At 56.2% G+C, this 24,960-nt stretch overlaps 1 protein-coding gene across 2 annotated transcripts; it reads right to left on the bottom strand.

Annotated features, from left to right (window-relative positions):
- Positions 4,671–23,520, bottom strand: CHST1 (carbohydrate sulfotransferase 1). 2 transcript variants are annotated; one of them, XM_018059197.1, is made up of 3 exons: positions 23,107–23,520; positions 8,301–8,397; positions 4,671–6,811 (listed from the first exon to the last, which is right to left on the bottom strand). In XM_018059197.1, exon 3 carries the CDS (start codon positions 6,767–6,769, stop codon positions 5,534–5,536), a length of 1,236 nt encoding a protein of 411 aa, XP_017914686.1. In that variant the 5' UTR covers positions 6,770–6,811; positions 8,301–8,397; positions 23,107–23,520; the 3' UTR covers positions 4,671–5,533. The 2 variants fall into 2 exon arrangements, with proteins under 2 accessions (XP_017914686.1, XP_017914687.1); XM_018059198.1 differs by lacking the exon at positions 23,107–23,520 and adding an exon at positions 9,314–13,081.

Genomic DNA, 24,960 nt, shown 5'->3' with positions numbered 1-24,960 from the left:
GAGAAGGTGAAAATCACCAGAAATTATGATAATTTTAGATTTGTAGCACCTAAAAACACAATCTCAAAATCACACAGCAAAAAAAGTGACAGAACTGCATGGGGAAATAGAGAAATCAATCTACCCACAATCCCAGTGCGGAATCTTTAACTCACCTTTCTCAGTAATCATCAAAATATACACTTTTTTTTTAAAGTCAGGAGCAGTATTTGGCCAATAAGTTTAACTTGACTAAATGGGCACAGGCGGCCCACTACACCCAGCTGCTGCACAAGACACATTCTTTTCCAGTGCAGTCCCCAGGCTACAGCTGAGAACTGAGGCTCAGGGTAGACTTCTGGCTTGTTCAGCAAGATGCAGTGGAGCAAGTTCTCAAGGTGAGTCTCTCCTGTCACCTGAACTGCTAATTTTCTACTCTCCTTGGATGGTTTTAAATGCCTCCTGTTCCCCTCTGTGCAAAGGTTATTGTTCCAAAGCCACATCCAGCTTCCCAAAGCCAGCTGAAGGCCAGAGTGACATTGCTAAGGGCTGAGGTGTTACCAAGGAAGGAAGAGCGCAGGACGCAATGCCGGCAGAAGGCATTGTTGTTGGAGGCTGGATGCTGGAACGTGCCAGAGGAGGAGACCGCCCGGCGGTTGGGTGTGTTCAGCTCGTGTTCTCAGATCCCCTCCAGGAAGCTCCAAGATTCAGGTCTCAGAAAACTCAACATCCTTCACTGCTGGAGACAGTGAGCTTCCCTGGGGCTTCAGGAGGAAGAAGACTGGGTCTAGGTCCCCAGGTGAAAAATGGTTCTTTGTGAATTGAAAAGAGCACAGATGGAGGTGGCTTAAAGGGGGCAGAAAGGCCAAGTCCATCTGATCTAGACGTAGCAGCTGAGCAGGAAGGGAATGCCACCCCGGGAAGGCATTTCCTAGGAATTTAGATAATTCTGGACATGTGGCCAAAAGACAGCCGGTCATCTAAATTCTGGACATGTGGCCAAAAGACAGCCGGTCATCTCGGCCACCTTCCAGTCCTGAGGGTTACTCCCCTAAGGGCGCTGGACACCTACAGGTACCATCCTGTGGGTAGGCCAGCTTGTCTTCACGCTTCGCACCCGTTCTGTGGGCATTTCTGTCTGTCCCCTACTTGCCTCCCCCTAGTTAACCCTCGGTTCTAGGCCTTGGCTGAATAAGGGGACTGCACTGACTGCTGGGCCATTTTTGTTCAGGAGTAACTTGGTGCATTGTTAGCATTCATGTGAGAAGAGCTCACCAAAAAAATGTACTATTCAACGAATATTCATTGAGCATGTCCCAGGCACCCTGCTAATAACCGTGGATAAAATGACATGGTGATGATGATAATGGCTAGCGTTTAATAGGCATTCCCTATACACCAAGCCCAGTGCCCTGCACTTAAATGCGTTACCTTATGCAATCTTCAGAGTAGCCCTCTGAGGCAGGTATTATAAGCATTACCTTTGTACAGATAAGAACATGGAGGCTCAGAAAAATTGTGATACGCCCTGGGTCACACACCGACTAATGACAAAGATGGAACTGGAACCTAGAATCAAGCATTTTGCCATAATGGTTCCCAAGATGAAGAAGACATTGTAATTATAAGTCATCAGCAGATGACAACTCCCAGAAGCAAAAAGTGCAATTAGACAGAGGCAAGGAAGGGAGATGGGAGGTTTGGGTGAAGCTTTAAGGACTCTTTGAAGCCTGGGTAATTGTCCCATGTATGCCCTGGGCAGGCAGGCTGCAGGCCCCCAGGCCAGTCAGATCCTCAGTTTGGGTATTAGCCTCCCAGCTGCACACACACATGCACACACGCGCACACACACACACACACAGAGCTCACCTCGTGACCACTCAGCCCATGGCTGCAGCTATACCCCTGGTGCGCTCAAACCTTGACTACTTGCCTCTAAGGACTTGATTCCAACCTGTTTTTCAGCACTCGGGAGACAGAAGCCTGTGTGTTTTCTCCATGGGTCTGGGAAGGGGCTTCACGTACATCTTTTCCTTCCCAGTGAGTAAAGGCATTCCAGCAGGGAGAAATCCTTCCCCAGGAAGGGGATGAATCAGGAATGGCAGGTTTGTTCTGGATGATACCCTGTGGAATAATGGGAAGTGGCGCTCAGTGAGCTCCCCTGAGTCCCAGGGAAGTGGGGCTGGGAGGCTGGAGTGTCTGCTGATACGAAGAAACAAGAGCGAGCAGGTGAAAACACGCAAACACAGGAAGCCTGTGATGAAAAGAGTCGGCAGGACACAGCCCTCCAGGCAGCGGCATGAGAGGGGCCCTTAGGACGGGGACAAGACCAGGAAGCTACTCCTTAGGATCTAAGCCATCGAGGTGCTACACACAGCCTAGGTGGGGCCGGGTCAGCCCTGCCTACGTGGCGCTCTGACCACCGTTTCCTGGCTGGAAGAAGGTGCCTCTGTGTGAGCAGGAAACAGCTGCTGGAGACGTGTGACTGATGGGAGGCAGAAGGGTGCGCGGTAAACTGCAAACATTCCCTACATGTGTTTTTTCGCTGCTCTTCTCCCTACAAGCGTTAACCTTGGAAATTGTAACAAACGGCAAAGACAAAGAACCAGGAAGCCAGTGTAGGTGTGTGGAGTGAAAAAAAAAGAATTGTTGACCACAGGGGGATGATGTGGACTCTTAGAACAAAACTCAGCTGAACACCCCCCCCCGCCCCTTCCCCTGCGAGAAACAGGCTGGGAGGGCATCAGCTGCCCGGTCTCTGGCCTCATTCAGATTCCTAAGGGTGTCCCCCCCCCACCCCTCCCCACCCCCCGGGGAAGGAGCAGTACAAGCAAATGCTCTCATCCAGTGGGAAGCACCTGTTTCATCCCTTCTTTTATTCATGCAACCAGTGTTTACTGGAGGCTATCGTGTGCAAGTCCTAGAATTAAAAGTATGATTACAATTGTGATCAACACTGTAAAAGAGATGTGTATGATGCCATAAGGGCCTGTACTCAGGATATCTAATATAATCACTTATACAGGGGACCATGATTAGGATAACTGAACCAATCTGATAAAACCAGAGAAGCGCTGATAATGACGCTGTGATCCAGAGGATGAGCAGATATTAACTAGGTTAAGAGGGCAATAGGAGTAACCCAGCGATGAGGAAAGAGCTAAGCAAATATGCTGCAAGCAGCCAGAGTGCCGTATGTATTGGTTAGCTTTGGCTGCATAACAAGTCACTCCAAAGCTTAGTGGCTTAAAACAACTTTTCTTAACCCAAGTTTGTAGGTCAGAAATTTGGCTGGATTCAGCAAGGCACTTCCCGCAGTCTACGCCAGGTTGCGTCGCTGACTTGGGCTGGGGCTCACTCGTGCACCTGTGTCAGTGGCCAAGTCAGTGAGGAACCGGCTGGCCACTGACCGGGGCTCTTTGGTTCTCCACTGTGTGGTCTGTCGTTCTCTAGCAAGCTGCCCTGGGTTTCCTTCACAAGGCAGTTAAAGGCATCTAAAAAGCAGCAAAAAGGATCAAGTTCCAAAGCTCAGGCACTTCTGATGCTGCTGTAAGCCACTGACAAAGACAAGGCATGTGGCTAAGCCCGAATCGGGGGAAGAGGCACCAACCAAGGGTGTGGTTACAGGGAGAGGGGAACAAATTGGGAGCAGTAACCTCAGTGCGTTCAGGGAATTGAAAGAAAGCCAAAAGACTTTCCCTGTGAAGGGGAACACAGCTCGGGTGAAGCTGGAGGTGGGCAGGAACCAGGGCACGCAGGGCCTCCCAGAGCGCTCTAAGATCGGGTCTTTAGACCCTAGAAACAGGCCAGCACTCTGGCTTCTGATTCTCTGTCATGCAGGCCTGTTTATCACAAATAAATCCCTTGAAGGCTGTACTGCCCTGGGTGACGGCTCTGCCAAGCTTGAGAAGCCCAGGACCTCTCACTTCCGTTCAGTCGCTCAGTCGTGTCTGACTCCTTGCGACCCCATGAACCTCAGCATGCCAGGCCTCCCTGTCCATCACCAACTTCCGGAGTCCACCCAAACCCGTGTCCATCGAGTCGGTGATGCCATCCAGCCATCTCATCCTCTGCACCTCTGAAGCTGCCTAATCCCAGGAGTTCTCTCTCTCCCAGGCCAACAAAGCTGTGAACTCCACCCCAGAGACCAGCTGTTTTCTTGGAATAAGAGCTGGGGAAGCCACGTGGAGGCAGCTGCTAGATTGCCAAAGACTGGAAGGAAAGTAAGCAGGACTGGTACTCCCGGTGTAGCCAGCGGGACGCCTGCACTAGCTGTTAAAATACCGAATGCATCCAGACCACTGATGGAGGCCACTGCCCTAGGTCAAGCCACTCTGGAATATTTTTCCCTCCCCAGCTATCCTGGCCCCAGACCCAGCGATAAAAGGAGTAATATCTGGCACAGGAAAGAGTCACCAGGACATCAGGATCTCCAGACACTCATCCAGCAAGCCACACCACTTGAGCATCACCCCCTGGCTATCAGGTGACTGGTCTCAACTAACCGAAGGGAAATGAAACTGTGAGCTCACGGTTGAGGGTGTTGAGGGTGATACAAATTCTGAAAACCAGCAACTGGTCATTGAATCCCCTCCTCCATCTCCATGTCTCTCCTCCCCGAAGCCAGAAACACCTGGACCCCACCAAGTTCTGCCTTCACCCCTTCAGCATGTCCCATAATCACACTCAGACATCATTGCACTCTTTTATTCACAGAAAACACAGATAAAGCATTTCAATGTTCATTTAGCAAACTGAACCACTCTTTTTTTTTTCTTTTTTTGGCACAAAGAAATATCACAGATGGACCCCAAGATCAATCAGAAAACCATAATATTTATCAGCCATCACTGGTCCAGGGGCAGCCACAAAACTCATACAGACAGACAGACAGCGTTGCCACAGACTGGAAGAAATAAACAAGGTCCACGTTCACCTCACAGTAAAAACCTGCTCACCGACAGGCAAGGATGGGCAGGAAGGGGCAGTTTTCTCTGCTCCAAGGAGTGGGGGGCAGCGGATATTGGGAGGCAGAAGCAGGATGGGGAGGGATAAACACCATTCATAAATTAGAGACAGGTGGCCTTTTTGTTTTTAACCTCTTACCTTGTTGAAGTAAGACAGTGCAAAAACTACCATACCCTGACCACTCGTCCATTCAAAAAACCTCAGAAGTTGTGTGGTTTGGGGTGTCTCTCCTCTCAAGCGCCCGTGTGTGTGTGTGTGTGTACGTGCGTATGTGAATGTGTAAGTGTGGTGCTTGTAAACATTGTCACCATCCACCAGAGACACACACCCGAGTGTCTGAACGGTGTGGGGTGGGGCTGGACCCCACTTCACCACCCCCTCTGCCCCAAGGATTCCTGTCCAAGACATAGTGCAAATTTCAGAGACAAAGAGAGGCAGGTGGAAGTGGGGAGGGGGGCGGACGGGGCAGATAGGACACCAAAGACGGGGTGGGAGAGGGAAGGGGGAAATAAGGCAACAGTTAAAAACGGTCCATGTTATCAAAACCGACATCGTGTGCCCCCTGCCCCCACCCGCGGAGCCCCGGTCACGAGAAAGGGCGGAAGTCCCGCTCCTCCACCAGGCTGATGGAGGGGTTCTTGAGCTCCTCCTCCGAGCTGGCCATCTTGTAGCCCAGCTGCGCCAGCACCCGCTGGCAGGCGTTCTGGGCGAAGGCCACGATGTCGTAGGAGAGGCGGAAGCGCCACTTCTCGGCCGTGGCCGCCGAGTTTCGCACCGTGCCGTACTTGTGCTTGCCCAGGGTGGGGTCTCCCCGCGTGTTGTTCTGGATCCAGCGTGCCACGTGGCTGTCCAAGGGGATGCCCAGGAACCCGTAGATCTCCTCAGTCTTCTTCATGGGGTTCCTGGCCAGGTCCTCGTAGCGCACGAGCATGTACTTGCCCTTGAGCCACGGGGGCCGCATGAGGCCGGTGGACACGGAGTTGGAGAAGTCCTCGCACACGGTGGTCAGCTGCGTCACGTCCAGGTTGTAGGGCTTCCGCCCGGTGCCGTACCAGAGCCGCCAGAGGCGGTACGTGTCGCGGAAGGTCTCGCTGCGGGAGGCCAGGATGCCCCGGGGGTCCCGGACCAGCTGGATGACCTTGAGGTTTAGGCGAGGGTCTTCCACCAGGGCCCGCAGGTCGTTGACCTCGGGCACGCGCACCGTCTTGATGGCCACGTGGCTGCGCTCGCGGCAGGCCTCGGCGGCCACCGTCAGGTTCAGCAGGCCGCACCTGCGCACACAGTCCCCCTCCTCCAGCACCAGGCCCCCCGAGCCCGGGGCGTCGCACACCGGCCGGGAGCACAGCACGCGGCTGGCCCCGCGGCGGAAGATCCTGTCGGTGGTGTGGTTGACGGGCGGTGGCTTGATGTAGTTCTCCAGGAAGTAGAGGTCGCAGTCGTAGAGGCTCCTCAGGAGGTCCCGGCTGGCGCCCAGCATGACCCGCCGATCGGCTGGGCTCTTGCCCTGGGTGAAGCGGGGGATGAGTGTGTTCTGCACGTGGTAGAGGGGCTCAAACAGGTAGAAGACGTCCAGGTGCTGGTTGAAGAGCTGGCCCACGAAGGAGGAGCCGCTGCGCGTGGTGGCCAGGATAAGGATGTGGGTCTTGCGCGAGAGGTTATAGGCGAGCGTGGGGCCCTCCTCGCACAGCCGCTCGGCCAGCCCGGCCTCCGCCAGGCCCGGGCAGGTGTGGAAGGACTTGGCCGTGAAGGTGCGGATGGCCGTGTATTGAATGGCGATGGAGGCCAGGGCAAGGAGGAGGACGGCCTTCCAGGAACATTGCATGGCTGGGCACCTTCATGGGGCTGCTTCTCCAGCATGTGAGGTCTGGGGGCCAAGGCGGGCAGCCGTCAGGGAGCAGCCAGACTTGGGTGCCCCTGACGGCCGGAGGCGGGCACCAGCTTGCTCCCTGAGAGGAGCTGGGTCTCCAGCCCTCAGGGGAGGGGCCCCAGTTCTATGGTTCAGTGCTCCCACATACACCTGAGCACTGAAAGGGCTCCTACGCTAGACTTTACCATTCTCTGGGGACTCCCGGGGGCTCTTAGGAAACCCATTCCTATACCCCAGGGCCTAACCTACAGAATACTGTGGGGCCTCCCATCAGAACTGAGTAGCTTAGTGGGGCCTGACCGGGCAAGACCCTAACTCCCTCAACTCCCATACCTGGGGAATGACCAGCTCCCACCCACCTCAGCCATTCCTCTTTCTCTGCCTACCCACCCCTGCTGGCATCTCCTGGGCCACCTGCATCTCTGCAACCCCTGCTGGCATCTCCTGAGCCACCTGCATCTTCTTCCACTCCCAAGAACTGGCACCCACTTCCCCGTGTGGTCCTCTTTCCTCTGTCTTCTGCCCACCCCCAGGAGGAAGAAGGGCCCATGTCACATGCTGCCCCCTGACCCAAGGCCCCGTGCAAAAAGAACCCTTGCACACCTTGAGTGGGTGGGCTGCTAGCAACCTCTGGCCACCAGGCTGGGGAAGGGGGACAACAATGTCAAGCCCTTCCTGCTCCCCCCATCCAATTTACAGATGCAGGTGACCAGCTTATTCCAGTGGAGGACTCTCAGGGCTCATGGACTCCCTCAGAGGCAGCTGGCCCAGAGCAGACAGGGTCCAGGGCCTGCTGAGAAACCCCTTCCCAGGCCCCAGTGGCCTCCAGGAGTTGCTCCTGGCCACTGAGGAAGAGGGTGGCCCCCAGGTGGCGCTAGTGGTAGAGAATCTGCCTGCCAGTGCAGCAGACTCAAGAGACACAGGTTCAATCCCTGGGTCGGGAAGATGCCCTGGGGAAGGAAATGGCAGCCCACTCCAGTATTCTTGCCTGTAGAATCCCATGGACAGAGGAGCCTGGTGGGCTACACAGTCTGTGGGGTTGCAGAGTCAGACACAACTGGCTATGCACACGTCTACTGAGGAAGGGGTCCTGGTCATGGGGCACGTGAGTGAACTGGTTTAGCTGGATGAACTGGTTCCTCCAGCACCCCTCCCCCATCCAGTCCTCAAGGGCCTCCACCCTTAGGCCCTCACCCCCTTCAGCCCACAGGGTGAGCTCAGGGACCCCACTGTGATTCCACAGTGGCCCCAGAGAACCCAGGCCGGGGAGAGAGAAGGAGAAGGGTGGAAGAGAAGGGGCATCTCAAGGAACGGACGAAGCGTGGGGAATGGGAGGGCAGGGAAAGTGGGGGTGTGCTGGGGTCCCGGGGTAGGGGCCAACCCGAGCATCTGAAAGTTGCCCCCCGCACCACCCCCTGCCAAGAGAGGCCAGCTCAGTGACCCGCCCTGGGGAAGGCAAAGGCAGGGGAGCACTCCACCAACTCACCAAAGGGGGGCTGTTCGGCGCTGGGCAGTCCGCAGCTGCCGGATCTCCAGGCCTCACCGGCAGTCACGGCCCGTGCAGCAGTCCCGTGGCCAGCAGACTGCAAGGAGACAGGGAGAGCAGTGGTGCTGAAGGGGCTCCCAGCGCCCCCTCCCACCTCTCTCCCCTGTTTCATATGCCCCACGGACAGCTCCCTAGGGCTGGGCAACACAAGCCCTGTCTGCTCTCCCAGATCTACCCACTGAGACTCAGGGCTCCAGGTAACCCAGTGCCATCTCTGAGTCCCTGAGTCCAGCCCTCTGAGTCCCAGGCAGCATACCACCCCCTTCACCCACCTCTCCCACCCGCTACCCATACCCTATGAGAGTGATGCTCCAGTGGGCAGGAGGCTGGCAAGCCTGCATGCCCAGCTGAGAGTCAGTGCCCCATGTAGGGAACCACCCCAGAGAGGCACCCGTCCCAGCTACCACCCAAGAAAGATGCACAGAAACCCACTGGACATAAACACCCCCAAGCTGGCCAGCTCAGTTCAGCTCTGGTGATCGGACTGACCCAACCAGACCCAGTACCTAGTGCCCAACAACGGTACCGTCAGGGTCAAAGTTATCCCAGAAAATGGGGCCGGCTGGAGCACAGTCCAGATGGGTTCTGCATTTAAAATCCGCAGCATCCTGACCCTTTGCGATTCACCTTGTTCAGTGATTTTCCCCAATGGGGGTTAGCGGAAGTCGGGAAGAGCAAGGAGCCTCACCCCAGATCTCCAGGTGGAAACGGCAGCTCAGTGGAGGCAGCCCACCCGCTGAAGCCCGGGAGGAAGGGACAGAAAGGAAGCGAGGTTTCTCTTCCACCCACACAGAGAGAGGAGAATGACTACCTGAAACTCAGAGCACAAGTGGACCAGGGAGCATCCCTGACCTTCACGCTCTTTGCAAACCCTAAGTCAAAGCACCGAGGTCACGGCATTGTTTCGGTTAGTATCCACTGAGTATTTCCTAAGCGCTAAGCAGTTTACCTACCTTGGCTCATCAGTGCTCCGCAAGAACTTTACGTGGAAGCCAGTATCAGTTCCATTTCACAGGCAAGAAAGCTGAGGCACAGATCCGGCAGGTTCCCCAGAGCCCATGCTGCCTCCCTCCAAGAAGACCTGACTCACTGTTCCTCCAGGTTACCCGTATTGGGCCTTCAGACATGCATGTAATTACTGTCCCCTGCTCATTTGTGAATCAGCACAAGAGGCACCAGATGTTAGAAGGCGATGTTCAGATGACTTCTGAGACTTAGAGCATGCTCTTCCCTTTGCTGTCTGGTCTGGTTGAACTACTGGGCTCGTGGAGGTTGGGTGAATGCCGGCGCCTTCTGCATATTCTTCCCACGTTCACTATTGGGCACAATTCCCCTTGGGGGCGGGACGAGTGGGTCCTCATTTCCCAAATGGGTGCTATCGGGTTCAACTCACTCACCCAGCTCCCCACACCAGGGAGAGAGTCTGTTTTCCTGAAAGCCCCTGCTGGAAGGTCAGGGTCCTCACTCCCATTGTTCAGATGATGAAACTAAGGCTCAGAGACCGCGCCAATGGGCGTGGTAAGCAAGTAAGAAGTAGGAGAGACGCGAGTCCCTCTGGATCAGACTCTTGGGCCAGCGCTGTGGCTCTTCTACCATCAGTTTGGTGCAGAAGGAACATGCTGAAGCTTAGGGACGGGCAGGGGGCTGGTGGCGGCTCGGGGAGGCCTGTTTTAGGTGCAAAACCCTGCTTGGTGCTTAGAGGAAGCAGTACCTTGTCACCAGATGGCAGTAAACAGGGGAAAGGTGCAGTCAGGTTCTGGGGAACCTCCAGTGTGAGCTGAGGAACGCACCCCCATCCCACACTGCCTCACCCCACGAGAGCAGAAGACGCTGTCTCCATCAGCAGGGTTGCTCGGAGGACGCACAGAGAACAGCGTCTCAGCTTCATATGTGACCCATGCAGAGTGCAGGCCAGCCCTGCCCAAGTGCCCCAAGACAAACGTGAACGTCTTTAGAGAACAGGTAGGGAAGGTCACCGATATTCGTGCAGCGTCATTTTTTTAAATTATTCGGGAGTCCATTCTTTAGCGGCAGTGCTGTTTCATTCGGCCATATTTCCTTTGTATTTATTCACAAGCATGTTATTATCTAGCATGAGCCAGGTACTATTCTGAGCACGGTGGGTAAAATAACATGAAGGAAAGCAAGTACTTCTGGGCACTCATGATGTTTCTCCCAGTCACAGGCTCCCTTTCCAGGCATCAGCTCATCTAGCACTCACAGTAACCCTGTGGGGTCATGGTTCCATTTTACAGATAAGAAAACTGAGGTTCTACACAGATAACTTCTCCAAGCATAGAGCCAGGATTCCAGCCAGGCAGTATGCTCAAAATCCTCCTCCCTGACCTACTCCCTCTTCAGCTACATTCAGCACCCTTTGGTCCTCACCAAGACAGGAAATGGAAGCTTTAAAGAGAGTTCCCTTAACTCTTAAGATTCCCATTCCAAAAACAATTCACCCAAGATGAGCATCTTTCAAGGAGGAAACCATTTTAAGTTTGTTCCCCTCACTTCCTTGAACCACCACCCCCCCAAGAACTAAGGCCAAGATTGGAAGCTGCTGTCTTTGCCAATAAATCAGAAGGAATTAAAGCATCATTGCGATGCTATACATCCCTTAAAAAGCAGGACTCAGATTTACAAGGTGCAATCTGGACACCCGGGAGGGGAAGATGTTGAAGGCAGGCCACCCGTTGTCACCCCTCCAACCCCCCACCCCCAAGGAGGGCAAAGCCAGGGCATGGGAACGGGAAGATGGAGGAAGTCAGGCCCTCCTAGAAATGCCCCTGTTGGCGTGCCAGCCTGGCAGAACCAGGCCCAGGGCCCGCCAAGTGTCCTTGGTATGCTGGAAGCAACTGCCCTGGAAACCAGAGGCCCTGAGGCCGGGCCCCATTGTTCCCAGGGGAGCTCTGGCCACTGCAAGGGATACCTTCAATACCCCCATCCTCTAAGCTGGACTGTGGGCCCCAGAGCCCCTCTCTGGGGCTTCTTGAAGCCTCTGGCGTGGCATCCCTCCACCTCTGGTGAGTCAAAATCCAGGCAAGCCTTAGACGTGGGCATCCAAAATCTAACTTCTCTTGGGAGTCACCCATTCTCAAAGGAAAGTTCAGACTTTGGAACCAGCTACCTTCAAATTAGGGTACAGGATGGGGGTGGGAAACACCTCCACCTGGGAGAACTAGAATTCAGAGCTAAGAGCTCAAGCCTTGAAACCACACCTACCTGGACCTGTCACTCAGCAGGACGCGGCCCTGGGCGACTCACTCGTTTTCTCTGAGCCTCAGTTTCCCCACCCGTAAATTAAGTATAATGTAGCAGTAGTCATCTGAACAGGCGTATAATATGGTACAGCCTTGCACTTGGGACGTTGGCTCTGGCACCAGCCCTATGGATGACCAGATTCCCCCAGTCTCCCTGGGCCTCTGGTTTTCTCACCTAAGAAATGGGGATAATTTTAACAAGCCTGTTTTTTTAGGATTGATTAACTTCGTACAGTGTCTAGCGAGGAGGAAGTGCTCAATAAGTGTTGTTACTTTTATCGTCATTGATGCCTCGTGTGCTTTCTGTCTCAAGGAGGTCTCTCATAACCCATCAGCACTGACTGTGACCCTGAGCCAGACACGCTTCCTGACCGCTGTGCCCAGACCTCTGCCAGGCAAGCGTCTGCCAGGAGCCCCTGCCTTCCTGCACACTCTCCCAGCCGGCGAGCTCTCTCCTGCGGAACCGCCGCAGTGGCTTCCCTGCTGCCCTCTAGTGGCCACATCCTGCAGTGCAGCTCCTTAACGCAGCGTCTCGGCTGAGTTCAGAATTCCTGCCTGGTTGGCTGCAGTCTAATGTGAGGACGCAGGCAGGCAGGCGGCGGGGAGGCGATGTTGCAGGAGCAGCGAGGTGGGGGGATGACACGCCCACCCGGGCTGCGGGCTCTGCTCCGTGCTCCCCTCTTCCCTCACCCACACACCATGAGGCAAGCGGCAACAGGCAGCCTCACAGCATCTGGAGGGCCTCGGCTCCCTGGTCTCCTTCCGCTCCAGCAGGGAAGGAACACCGAATGTCATAGGCTGGAGCAACCCACAGGCTCTGCATTCGCCTGGCTAGTGACCTTGGACTCACCCCCTGGCCTCTTTGTGCCTCGGTTTTTCCCTAAACCCAGTGACCCTTAAGGGCGTCCCAGGTCTGGCCATCGGAATTGTCCGATCTCGGGAAGCCCTTGTACTTCATCCTCAGGGTCAGGACCACCCTCCTTGAACGATGCGGGAACCCTCCTTCGTTAGCGGGAAGGCTCCAGTCACCTTCCAAGAGGCTACCAGGGCTGGCAGCTCTGCCGCTGTCTCAGCCCGATCCGTGGCTGCCCCGGTGAGGCCCAAGAACCAAGGGACGCTGCCCTCTGACGAGTTAACCTCTGCCTCCTGCTCTGTTTAATCCGCACAACCCAATGCTGTGGTTCTTTGTCTTTTCTGGGTCACAGACCCCCTTGGAGAGACACAATCCCTCTTCCCTGAAGATCCATTCGGGCCCACAGTTTTACACACACGATCAGAAGGCTCTCAAACCTCCTAACACCCACCCATGAGCATCCCTTCTCTTCCCTAGAGACTTAACCCTTTCATTATTAACATTCTCCCCCACCCGAGCATTTTCTTTTTAACCAATTCTGTCAGAGAAGGCTCCACAGATGTTTAAGTACCAAGGTGGAACCATCACCCAAGATACATTATTAAGTAAAAAAAAAAAAATTTAAGTCTAGGGCCAGAAAAGACATGGGCAATAGTGTGCCACCATTTCTCATTTTTTTAAGGGAATGTGAGTATATCTATACACACACACAAATTTAGTTGAATCTATGCATAAACAACCACAAGAACTTGCACCGAACCAGTTAACTGTAGCTGCCAGGTGGGAGGAGCTAGGAGACTGTTGGGAGGAAGGCACAGTTTATACTGAGCATGTTGATCCAGTTTATTAACTTTGGGAAACAGAAGCCACCTCATGCAAGAACTGGAGGGACAACTGATGACAGGGTGTGGGACTGAAGCCCAGCACTGACGTCTCACTGTGCCCCCAGGGCACTGCTCTCCCCAGGGCACTGCTGGCTGGCAATCACCGGCATATCCAAGGCACCGGGGTTGCACTCGCCATCTTTCAGCCAGAAAAACTGGGCTCAGTCTGCTCAGGCAGGGGACAGAAGTCACCTGGGGCTGCTGAGACAAGACAGGAGCTGAAAAAGGGGGAGACCCCCAAAGCGGGACCTGAGGCTTTGGGAAGAGCCACTAAGGCCCAGTTGGGGAAATGAATCCCCTCCCGGTTTTCTCCTTGTTCCCTTTTGCCCTGCTTTTGCGAAGTCCGGGAAGACAGGAGAAGCAGAGGAAAAAAACCTGCTCACTGTATCAGATGATACAGCTCATCAGAGTCAGGAGTCAGTATGGAGGAGCCCCGAGGCTCTGGGGTCCCTGAAACTGGAGTAAGAAGCAGAGGGAGCTGGATGGGGGAAGAGATGGACGGGGGCACAGAGTTGGCAAACAGGCCTCTGGGATGGAGCCTGCAGAAAGGAAATGCTTAATCCCTGTGTCTGCAGTAGCCAGTGGTGATCTGCTCTGGAGACATTGGGACTCATGAGAGACAGCCAAGCCTCTCTGCTGTTGGTGAAAAGTTGGTGAATGGTCATCTCTGGATGCTTGTCTTTGGAACCATGATTGTGAGAACTTACCCCCATTGGAGGTGCCTGAAGGATGTGTGTACTGGTTCCGTGGGGGTCTGTGGATAAGCCATGAGGCCCAGGGACTCAAGAGACTGTGTGCAAAACACATGTTTGGATTGGTGTGGATCTGGAGAGAGGACCATAGGCCTCACAGGGTTTCATGTTTGTTTAGTTAAAACATAAAACAGCACAGTTTTTTCTTCCTAAGGAAAATAATGTGATGAAAATGAGGCAAGGGGAAAACAGGGGTATGAATTTCCAAAAGAACGAGGAGCCAGGTCAGTGCACAACAGCCCATGAGGTTACACAGACAGGTCAGAGTCACCTGGCAGCCAATGAGAAAAGGGAAATACTTCATTTACGTGTTTCATGGGATCCATGAGGTGAAGATTATAGCACCTGCTCAAGAGATGCCCAACTATTCCTGTTACTGAATCCAACACAAGATTTATCCAGAAGGCTCTCCTCGAGAGCCCTGAGCAGGTATCACTGTCCTTAAGACCCCATACCTAGTAAGTCCAAGGACAAGTTTAGCAGCACTGTGTCCTGAAACAACCTTCAAGGTAAGCAGGATGCCCACATGTAGTTCAGCCAGTGCAGCCTTGGGAGGAGGTGATCTGATGGTGTCCAGACTCAGCCTCTGAGGTCTGGGTCAGCCCAGGGGTGACTGGAAGCCCCAGTGCTTCTTTCTCTGTGGGGTCATGCCCCCTCAATCTGAAACCCTGTGGGGTCTATGGTCCTTATCTCCAGATCCACACTAACCCAAACATGTCTTTTGCACACAATCTCTTGAGTCCCTGGGCCTCATGGCTTATCCACAGACCCCCACGGAACCAGTACACACATCCTTCAGGCACCTCCAGTGGGGGCAAGTTCTCACAATCAGGGTTCCAAAGACAAGCATCCAGAGATGACCATCCACCAACTTTTCACCATCAGCAGAGAGGCTTGGCTGTCTCTCATGAGCCTCGATGTCTCCAGAGCAGGTCACTCCAACATCCACATGTTTTGACCCTGGGACATGCATGGTGTTCCAAGTCTCCTTGAGACGTTACCCATAGGCGTGCGAGGAGGCAGGCTGGATGGAGGTTGGACATCCTGTCTGTGGGACCAGGCAGGGTTGGGTTGACTCCTACTGCTGATGCTTTACCCTGAGCAGAGGACTTAACCTCCATAGGCCTCAACTGTCCTTATCTATGAAATGGGAAAGATGATCACAGAATCTTTAGAATATTTGGATTGTGAGACAGAAAGCTGATGAAGCTTAGCACAGGGCTGGGCACAGAGTGGGATTCACTAACAACCCTGGGCATGATTTTGAGGGACTACTCTGCTTTCGAACTGTGGTGTTGGAGAAGACTCTTAAGAGTCCCTTAACTGCGAGGAGATCCAACCAGTCCATTCTACAGGAAATCAGCCCTGAATATTCATTAGAAGTACTGATGCTGAAGCCGAAGCTCCAATACTTTGGCCACCTGCTGCAAAGAGCTGACTCATTGGAAAAGACACTGATGCTGGGAAAGATTGAGGGCAAGAGGAGAAGGGGACGGCAGAGGATGAGATGGTTGGATGGCATCATCGACTCAATGGACATGAGTTTGAGCAAGCTCTGGGAGACAGTGAAGGACAGGGAAGCCTGGCACACTACAGTCTGTGGGGTCGCAAAGAGACACTACCGAGCGACTGAATAACTCAAACCTACAAACAGGCAATAGTGGCCTGGAAATGTTCAAAGAAATTACAGTAGCGCCACAGCCTCCGCCATGAAGCTCTCACCGCCTGTGTAGGTTGGAGACCCTTGTTGTTCAGACTGCAGAGACTACCTACAGTCCTGCCGGTCAGCGGGTCCCGACCGACCTGAGGGAAGCTTTCCCCAGCAGCAGGGAGAGTGATCGACCTCCTGCCGCATGGCCCCAGTGTGCCTGACTCCTCGCGAGGGAGGGATGAGTCAGAAGGGCCCATTCTCTGTCTCGGGCTGATCCTACCACAGCCGGGCCTGTAGTAGGCGGGCCACTCTGCACCCACACCGGACGGAAAGGCCCCGGTTTCCTGTCCACCCCCCCACCCCGCCCCGCCCCTCCCCACCAGCCGGAGTCGTCATCGGAATAGTACCCAGGCCCCGCCCCCTGGATACCGGGGGCTTTAGCCCCTCCTCCCGGCTTCAAGGATGAGAAACAGCCAACAGCAGCTAAAGCGAAGGCCGCTGCTGCCCGAGGGGCTGGGAAGGGGAGCCTTCTGTCCCTGGATCCTGGAGTCTCCAGTCTCGGGCCACCTGCGTAAGGCCCAGCTAGCCCCTGGGGATACGGTGGGGAGGGCTGGGCGCCGGGGAAGCTCACCTGAGCTTTGGGGCTATTACATGGGATGGAGGAAATGCTGAAAGGTTGTTGCTGAGCCGTGAAAGGCGCTGGGATTTTTGGCCTCTGAAGAAGAGGAATTCAATCCGGGGCCAGTGATGAGGCTTGATCACTCAGAGCTTTTGTGTAATAAAGTTTTATTAAAGTATATTCTGACACAGACATCAGAAGAGGGCAGAAAGAGTGCCTCCCGCCCTGCTAGTCTTTAACCAGATGTTATATAGCTACTGCTGCTGCTGCTAAGTCGCTTCAGTCATGTCCGACTCTGTGCGACCCCAAAGATGGCAGCCCACCAGGCTCCCCTGTCCCTGGGATTCTCCAGGCAAGAACACTGGAGTGGGTTGCCATTTCCTTCTCCTAGCAGACTGCTAATTAGAGACAGGAAATGTCTCAGAACTCAGAGACTGGCACCAGGCCCCTCACCCACGACATGCATTTTGAGATAATGTTGGCACAAGGTAAGTTGTCCCGGGCCATAAAATGATTGACGTGAATCTTGAAGAAAGGCAGGTTTCCAAGCAAAGCCGTAGTCTCATTAACATAGCTTGAGAGAACATTTGCATGAGTAAAACATACTGGTTTGTCAAGTAAAACATACTGGTTCTGAGTCTTAGGCAGAACCAAGTTGAAGACAGAGTCTAGGGTGAATACATAGCTCATTAACATAGCTTAAGAAAAACATTTCCATAAGAAAAATGCATTGGTTAGCTCAAGCTTTGAGAAAAGTTAAGTTCAGGTGGAACCAGGTGTCGTCATGGCAACACAGAATTTTAAAAGAAACCTCTTTAAACTTGTATAGGGAAGGGGAAAAAAAAGTCTGACACTTGCAGTTTGTTTCCTCCTGCCACTCAAGAGAGAGATTAAAAAATGTCTCACACTTGCAGCCTGTTTCCTCCATCTGGAGACCCCTGGCCTTCCTGCCTGTCACCCTCTCAATACCCAGAGATGATCACGGGCCTCGCTCCCTTCAAGCGGGGGCTTTCCACAGGTATTGCTGCCATCTTTCACAGACGAGGCGCATGAGGCTCAGACACGTGAGGGAACTTGTCCAAGTGTGTGCGGCTTGTCCTTGGTGGGGGCCGGGATTCAAGCTCAGCTCTGAGGACCCCTAAGCACTGGCCCTAACCACAAAGCTGAAATCCCCAGACCACACCCAAGAGCATGGAATGGCACCAGCACCTGGAGGCTAGAGGGGACAGGCAGGGCCAAGGTGGCCACCAGGATCCCCACACACACCAGTGCCAACCTTGACCTCAGCGTTCATGCAGACCCAGAAGCGAGTTCACCCAGCAAACAGCTAGTGACCATCTCCAAGGATCAGACCCCTGCTGTGTCAGCTGGAGGGACGCGGGCTGCCGGCAGCCCTACCTGCCTGGTTCCTGGCACACCACAGATGCGTGGGTACCATCTCACCGCTTCCCGAGTGGTTCTCCCCTCCTCAGCTGAATGACAAAGAGAAGCCCATCGCAAGGATTAGAAAAAATAATGGTGCGAGCATGCGGAGGGTACAGGGCAATGTCCCACCAGACAGGCACTAACCAAAACACACTCTGCCCCCCACTCCGGGGCCCTAGCTCTGGTTAGACAAGTAGAGGTGGGGGAGTGGGTGGTTTCATGGCCAGCAAGGCCAGAAATGCCCAAATGCCAGGCAGCCAAGAGGACACCAAAAAACGTCTTGATTACCTCCTGGCCTGGAATGGTCTGGAATGGGGCAGAGGGTTTGGGTTCAAGGTCCAGAAGGTCCCCCTGGCCCCTAAGCCCAGAACTTACCACCAGCCCCCAGCTGGCCCCAAGGATGCCAGACGGTTCCGCCTGCCAGTTGTCTGTCTCCTGGATGAGAAGTGTTGGGGAGAGCCGCTCACGGGTACCCTGACAATCAGATGAGCACCTCTGCCCCTACATCAACAGGGACCTCCCGAAAAAGACATGATGGCAACTGCTCATGGAGGATCCATCTCACAGGGGAGGGGCCAAGGCTCACTGAGGCTGAGCGGTGTGCTGAGAAGCAGCCAAGGGGCCGGATGCAGGTTACAGGGTTCTGTGTGTGAGGTGCATACTCAGCGAAGTCCTCACCTGAGTTTCTCCCTAAAGACGTGCCTTCCTTCCCTGACCCCCTAAACCCCGTGATCTGGACCCCAGCTATTGCCCTGACCCTGTTAAGGCACACTTAAGAGGTCAAGAGCAACGGCAGAGGCTGAGACCCAGACCTCGGATCCAGGGCAGGCTTACCCTCATAGGACTTTCCCAGGCACCCAGGGAGAGGAGAGATTACCCACCTCCCTTAAAGATCATGAACGTAACACTCAATGTCTCGGTAATGCTCTTAGTGCACTGGGCAAGGTACTCACTCCACGGCACCTTTGAAGTGTCGGCACCAGACATGTCCGTCATCTCCACCTGCCTACAGAATCCCTGAGGGAGAGCGCCAGGCCCTCTGCCCACCCACCCATCTTGGGGCCAGGGGGTGCCCAACTTGGGGCCCTCAGCACCCTGCAAGGACGCAGTGGGTGCTAAGCGACTCGTTTTCCCCAGCAGAGACCCAGAGAGGGGGAGGACTGTGCTCTGTTCTCTGTCCAAGAGGAAGAGATGAGCGTTTGCGACAATTCCCAGCCCACGGCCTTCCAGCTCTAATCAAGGAGCAAACACCAAGAGAGAATCTCTAAACATTTAGAAAACGCGGGAACTCTGTGCCCCACGCGGTACCGTGGGGATTTATAAAGAACAAATCATGCCTGACAAACTTGATAGCTTTCTTGATAGAATTACAAGACTGGTAGATGAAGGAAATGCAAGCCGGGTAATATATCTTGATTTTTAGCAAAGCATTTGATTCAGCGCCTCAAGTAATCTTACAAAATTAATTCAAACAGACTTGGCCCTAAGCACTTGTCATGGGGCTAAAAGCAAGAAGGGGCAGGTCCCAAGGGTCCCAGGTGGAGGAGGCAAGCCCAGGGGGAAGGAGCTGAGGGACAGAGTCCGGGAAAGAAGGCAGGGCTGCCAAGACCCAGCTCTGTTGGGTCAGATCTTACTAACATCTTCATTAACAATCCTGAGAGAGGGAGTAAACAGTCCGTTAATGAAATTTGCAGAGGGTATTAAATTGGAAGGTGTTGTGAACACCAATGAGGATGGCAAAGCGGTCCAGAGACCTGGGGGAAAAACCTAAGCAGGAAACTCAGCATGGAGGGGCATTGGGGGCGGGGGGATTCTGGGGCCCCTGGGTGCCAGAGAAGAAGGAAGGACATCCCCAGGGCGGGGGTGGGGCTGGGGCAGCCAAGGCCAGCTCAAGTGATGGCTTTGACTGGCAAAGCCCAAGGATCTCAGTTTTCCCATCTGTAAAACAGAAGGAAGAGCAAGCAGGTGTGGAGGATGAGCCATAGCTCTGAGAGCTGGTACTGATGCAGGGACTGCCTTTTAGGGAGCTCGGAGTGGACGCCCTCCTTATGGGAGGGAAGGAGGGGGACGGTGACCAGTGATGTGGAGAGGAGGAGGGGTTGTCTGCAGGCCAGGGAGGGGACAGCAGCAACTGAAAGACGGACCCATGAGGAAGACTGGCTGGGCCATCACTAGAGCCGAGTGGCCTCGAGCCACTGCCCAGACACTGCCGAGGCATGGGTTGCTGGGATAAGCAGATATGGGCAGGCGCCCATCTCCCAGCCTGCTGGGCTGGAGCCCAGAGCCAATCCAGACTTGTAGGGCACGCTGGGCACACTTGAGCGGCAGAGGTTCTAACCTGCAGGGATGAGGAGGCCAGCATCTATTATCTTTCTAGAGAGTTCCTGATTCCTCTTCAGTGGATCACCAGGAGATGCTTCTCCAGCCAGGTGAACCCACCTCTCCGGGATCCGGGAAGGTCGCCCCTGCTCCAGTCCCCTCTCTTGGTCTTCAGAGCTCCAGGGGGCCGAAGCAGGACGCTGCCCGGCCATCTGGACTTGGGAGGATGTGTTCCCGCAAGCCTCCCCAGGCAGGTGGGGTCTGAACAGGAGCCAGGACTCCCAAGCACAGTGCTCGGGCCCTCAGCCACCTAAATATGTGCTCCGTGGGAGGAAGAAAGGGATGGCTGGTTCCCAGCTGGGGGTGTATCGGTGCTTGCTGGGGAGGCTCTTACAGGAAGTGGGAGGCCAGCCCCGCCAGATGTCAAGACCACCTTGCCAGATGTCAAGACCACCTTGCCGGATGCAGAGGGGTGGATCCAGGTGAATGCACCGCCAGGGGGAGTGCCCTTCCAACACCTTGAATTAATGGCGCTCACTGAACACTCACTATGGCCGTGTTCTCAGTGTATGCCTCGGATTAACACATTTGACCTTCACAACAGCCCTATGAGGCCGGTGAAGAGCTCTTACTTTCCCATTTCACAGAGGAGGAGACTGAGGCATACATTGGTGGCCATGAGCCCTAGCACCTAGTCAGAAAGCCCGTGGGAGAAGCAGAACCTGCCAAGAGCCACAGAAGGAGCTGAGCAGCTCCCAGGGTGGGAGGAGCAACCCCAGTGGATGGGGAGAGGCAGCCCCTCCCACAAGGACCCCAGAGCCTTGCCCAGTGCTCCCTGTTCCCCATGAAGGGAGCTGGTCCAACTCCAACCACACTTGTGGAGCCTGGATTTTTACTATATGTTTCCCTTCTCCCCCACCACCACCGCGATGAACAAGTCTGTTTCCATGGAAACCATACCGTGACTCAGGGCTTCGGGACCTTCTCTGAACCAGATTATGAATATCAAATGCTCTCTCCCCGCACCAATGCAGAGTGAGTTGGAAAAGTAAAGAGAGACCCACAGTGGGCAAGGGAAGGAGACAGGGATGTGGGGAAGGGGAACTGCGGCGGGGCTGGGGGGTGGGCGGAAGGAGGTTCAAGCCTCTCCCCGGCCAGTGAGAGCATGGCATCTGGGCCCCCTGCAGACTCAGCGGAGCACAGATGCACACCTCCTGCGTGTACATGTGGCCGGTACACTCACACCCCTGCATCAGCCCCCTCAGTGCCGCTCCTCGGGAACTAGTGCCCTAGAAGAACACATCCCTTCGAATGGGGACCTGTCCCCGGCAAAGGTGACCACGCAGGAGGGAAGCTTGTCGGCAAGAGGAGCTTGACTTCAGATGCTGAAGAGGAACCCTCCAGCCAAAAACATGGCAATACTCAGCAAAGAGGGAAATTTGGAATTTTAAGGGGAAAATGTGCTTCCGCTTTGCGATGAGGTCGTGTGTTAACGGTACGTGCCAGGAAGGAGGTGGGACTAGGATTTCAAAGCCTCAGCAGGGTTGGGGGCAACCCCCACCACCCTGGCCTAGCCCCTCACCTGCCAACATCAGGACAGCAGCAGGGGAATGAAAGTTTGCAGTGCCAGGCTTCGGAGCCTCCCTCAGGGGGCCAAGGCCCCAGGGCAAATCCACCCCCTCCAAGCCCCAGCGGCTCACGGAGGATCCAGGAAGGAGGGGGGTGGGGGGCGGGGGGGAGAATAGATTGGAGGCTTGATGCCTCCCTGGCGAATCCAATGTGTGAGTCATGACGGTGAGAGGGCTTGGGGAGAGAAACAGGGCCCTGGTGCTGCCCCTAAGTGTCCCCAGCTGCTGAGGGCCGGGCCTGGGGACTGCCCATCTAAGTAAGGTCTCTGCCTGTGGCAGCCAGCCCCACCTCAAGGGGTAGAGGAACCCCAGAAGTAGGCACCTGGTACCTCGGGCCCCCTCCTGCTTGCCTCTTACACCACGGCTCCTCTGGCTGGCCAGTGCAGCTACCCTCCCAGTCAGGGTCCCGCCTTCCGCCCCCAACCCCCGGTCCCCTCTGCCTCCAGTCCTTATCTACCCACTGGACATCCACCTCCCTACCCCCTGCCTTCAACTCTCTGTCAAAAGTCTAAGCCCATTCTCTGGCGCCTGGACTCCCTAGATGCCTCCAGCTTCGGAGCAGTGTTTAAGTCCATCAGGAGAAAAGCCGCACCAGAGGTGAGGAGCGGTAACCCTGCGAGGGGCGGGCGCAGGATGGGGGCGGCGGGGGGAGGGTACCCTGTGGCATCGCAAATCAGGCCAAGGTGCCACCTGAGGGCTACCATTAGGTCTTACCTTTTAACCCCTAGCTTCCCGGCCAGGGCCACTCTGGGTTCCCAGAGCCTGGGAGGGGCTGCTCTCCAGGAGGGGAAGAGCAGGCGGGTGGTTCTGGCTTCCGTGGGAGGTCTGCACCTTCCAGCAGCCTCTGTTCCCCCCTCCCCCTCCAAGACCAGTTCATCGCAGAGTGGTGGGTGAGGGTGCGGGGCACAGGCTGGGGGCAGGAAGCAGACGACAGCCCCCGTCTCCGCGTGCAGCGTGGTTTTGGAAAGTTGGTGCAGCCGTGGGGACCCCAGGGTCTGCAGGGGTCTCAACAGCCCCGAGCCCGGCAGGCTATGGGACGCCGAGCCTCAGGCAGCCCCCGAGTGCGCTCCGCAGCGGAGGGGATCGGGCGCCTCGGGGCCGCCGCGCGAATCAAGTTTGCTGCCCTCCCCGAATGGGGGCGGGGAGGGCCAGGGCGATCGCGGCGTTCACCCGCCGCCGGCCCCGGAAAGCCCCTTCCTGCACCCGACAAGCTGCGGTCCTCCCCCCGCCCCGCACCGCCCGTAGCGACAGTCCCCGAGCGGAGGGGCGTCTCCCACCGCGCCCGCGCCCCTCCCGGCTGCTGCGGCGAGAGTCCGCTCCCTCCCGCCCCGGGGTCCGCCGGGCCCGGCCGGTACCTGGTCGGGGGCGCGCCGGGAGCCGCTGCAGCGCCCAGCGCCGGCTCCATCCTCGGGTCTGGAGTCAGGCTCGCCGGGGGCCGGCGGGCGGCGGCGGGTGCGGCGGCATCCTCCGCCTCCCGCGCCCTCCTCCTCGGCCTCCCTCCTCCTGCCTCTTCCACCGCCTCCGCGCGCCCCTCACGGGCCCCTCTTCATGGCCCGGGGGCGCGAGCCCAGGACCGCTCGGCCAGCTGAGAGCGTTCTCCGGGTCGGGGTACCGGATCGGGGACCGGAGCGCGAGAGCCCCGGGGGCGCCGGGCCGGGGGACGGGGGCCGGGACCGAGAGCGCGGCAGCCCGGGGCGCCGAAGCCTCGCCGAGCGCCAGCCGCCCTGCGTCCCGAGCCCTGGGCAGCAGCGGCGGCGGCTACGGCGCCGAGCGAGCGGCGGGCGCTGCGGTCCGGGCTCCACCCCCCCAAAGCCGCCCGCCCCTCGGCGGCCGCCCGCCCCCTGCTCTTCCCCACCCCGCCAGCGCGCGCCCTCACGCTCCCCGAGCCGCCCTGCCGGCCCCGGCTCCCCGCGCTGCTCCGGCCACCAGCCCTCGGGACACCCCTGTTCGCAGGCCGGTTCCTGTGCCAACCCATCCAAACCCGGGGGGAGCCACACCCACAACCCGGGTTTTGGGAGCCCGGCAAGCGAAGGCGCACCACTTTCTGTACACACCCCTACCCTGCCCCCGGTGTGTGTGGGGGGCGGGAGGGGAGGTTGGAGAGCGCTCACTGAGGGCCTTCTGCCTGAATGCCCCTCCACCTCCAGAAGTTCGCCTGCAGCCCCCAGCCTGGCCCCGGGACCCCAGAACCCCGAACAGGAGCCTTTTGGTATCTTTTGGTACCAATACCCCAGCACACACCCCTAGGTCATGCCCCTCCGCCCCCGTTATTTCTCAGATGTGGAAATGAATCGTTTGCCCCTGCTCCGTTGGTACCTCTTGGGCGGGGTCCACAGGCTGTTTGGGGTGCGGGGCAGGCATTAAGGTGCATGGCGGACCCTCTTCCAGGCCAGCCCTCCACCCCGGCCCTACCCGTCCTACCAGCAAGATGCTGGGGCTCCTAGGTGGAAATCTGGAGCTACCGCCCCCCTTATGTAGGGAGACCCGCCGGCAGAGCCCAGAGCCCACAGGCTAAGCACCTTGGCCTCTCATTCTTTGCACAAATATTGACTGAGCATCTCTCAAAGGCCGCGTCTGCATGAGCACCAGGGACTCGCTGGTGACGAGACAGATGGACCCCTGGCCTCTCAGAGTGAAGTGTAGGAGAAGCAAGGCAAACAGGCAGAGAGTACCTGGGAGCAGTGGCCCCTGGGCTGGAGGGGACAGCAGGGAAGCGCGGCTTTGACTGCGCACGGGCTGGCCACCATGGGGGCCTGTGTCCTCATCTGGCCAATCCCCTGTCACTCCTCAGCTTCTGACCAGTTATCTTCTGAGGCCAGGAAAGGCAGTCAGCTTCTATCTCCACCCATCTCTGAAACTCTGATTTCCAGTTATAGCCAGAGAGTCATGGGCGACTTGAAAACTTCAGGCACCCCAGGGAAGCCTTCTCACCCAACCACAGACAGTGCGGTTGAGTGGTTAGCACGGGAGCCCCTGGGCCACAGTCTGCAGAGTATGTGCATGAAGGATGCAACTCTTTGCACCTCAGTTTCCTCCCCTAAAAGATGGAGATAGCAGTCCTCACCTCTCGGGGCTGTGTACAACACTAGATGGTAAAAATGTATGCAAAGCACTCAGCCCATGCCAAGCGCTTAATAACCGCACAGTGCTGTTACTGCTACTGGCAGGTTGGGGTTCAGGGTAGCCAGAAATGAACATTAAACTCACCC

This window comes from Capra hircus, chromosome 15, assembly GCF_001704415.2.
Source record: "Capra hircus breed San Clemente chromosome 15, ASM170441v1, whole genome shotgun sequence".
Lineage (NCBI taxonomy): Eukaryota > Metazoa > Chordata > Mammalia > Artiodactyla > Bovidae > Capra > Capra hircus.
Note: the sequence above shows the minus strand (reverse complement) of the source record. Positions and strands in the feature narration are given on the sequence as shown.

Coding starts and splice junctions, on each gene's coding strand:
- CHST1 (XM_018059197.1), bottom strand. CDS start 6,769: ATGCAATGTTCCTGGAAGGCCGTCCTCCTCCTTGCCCTGGCCTCCATC.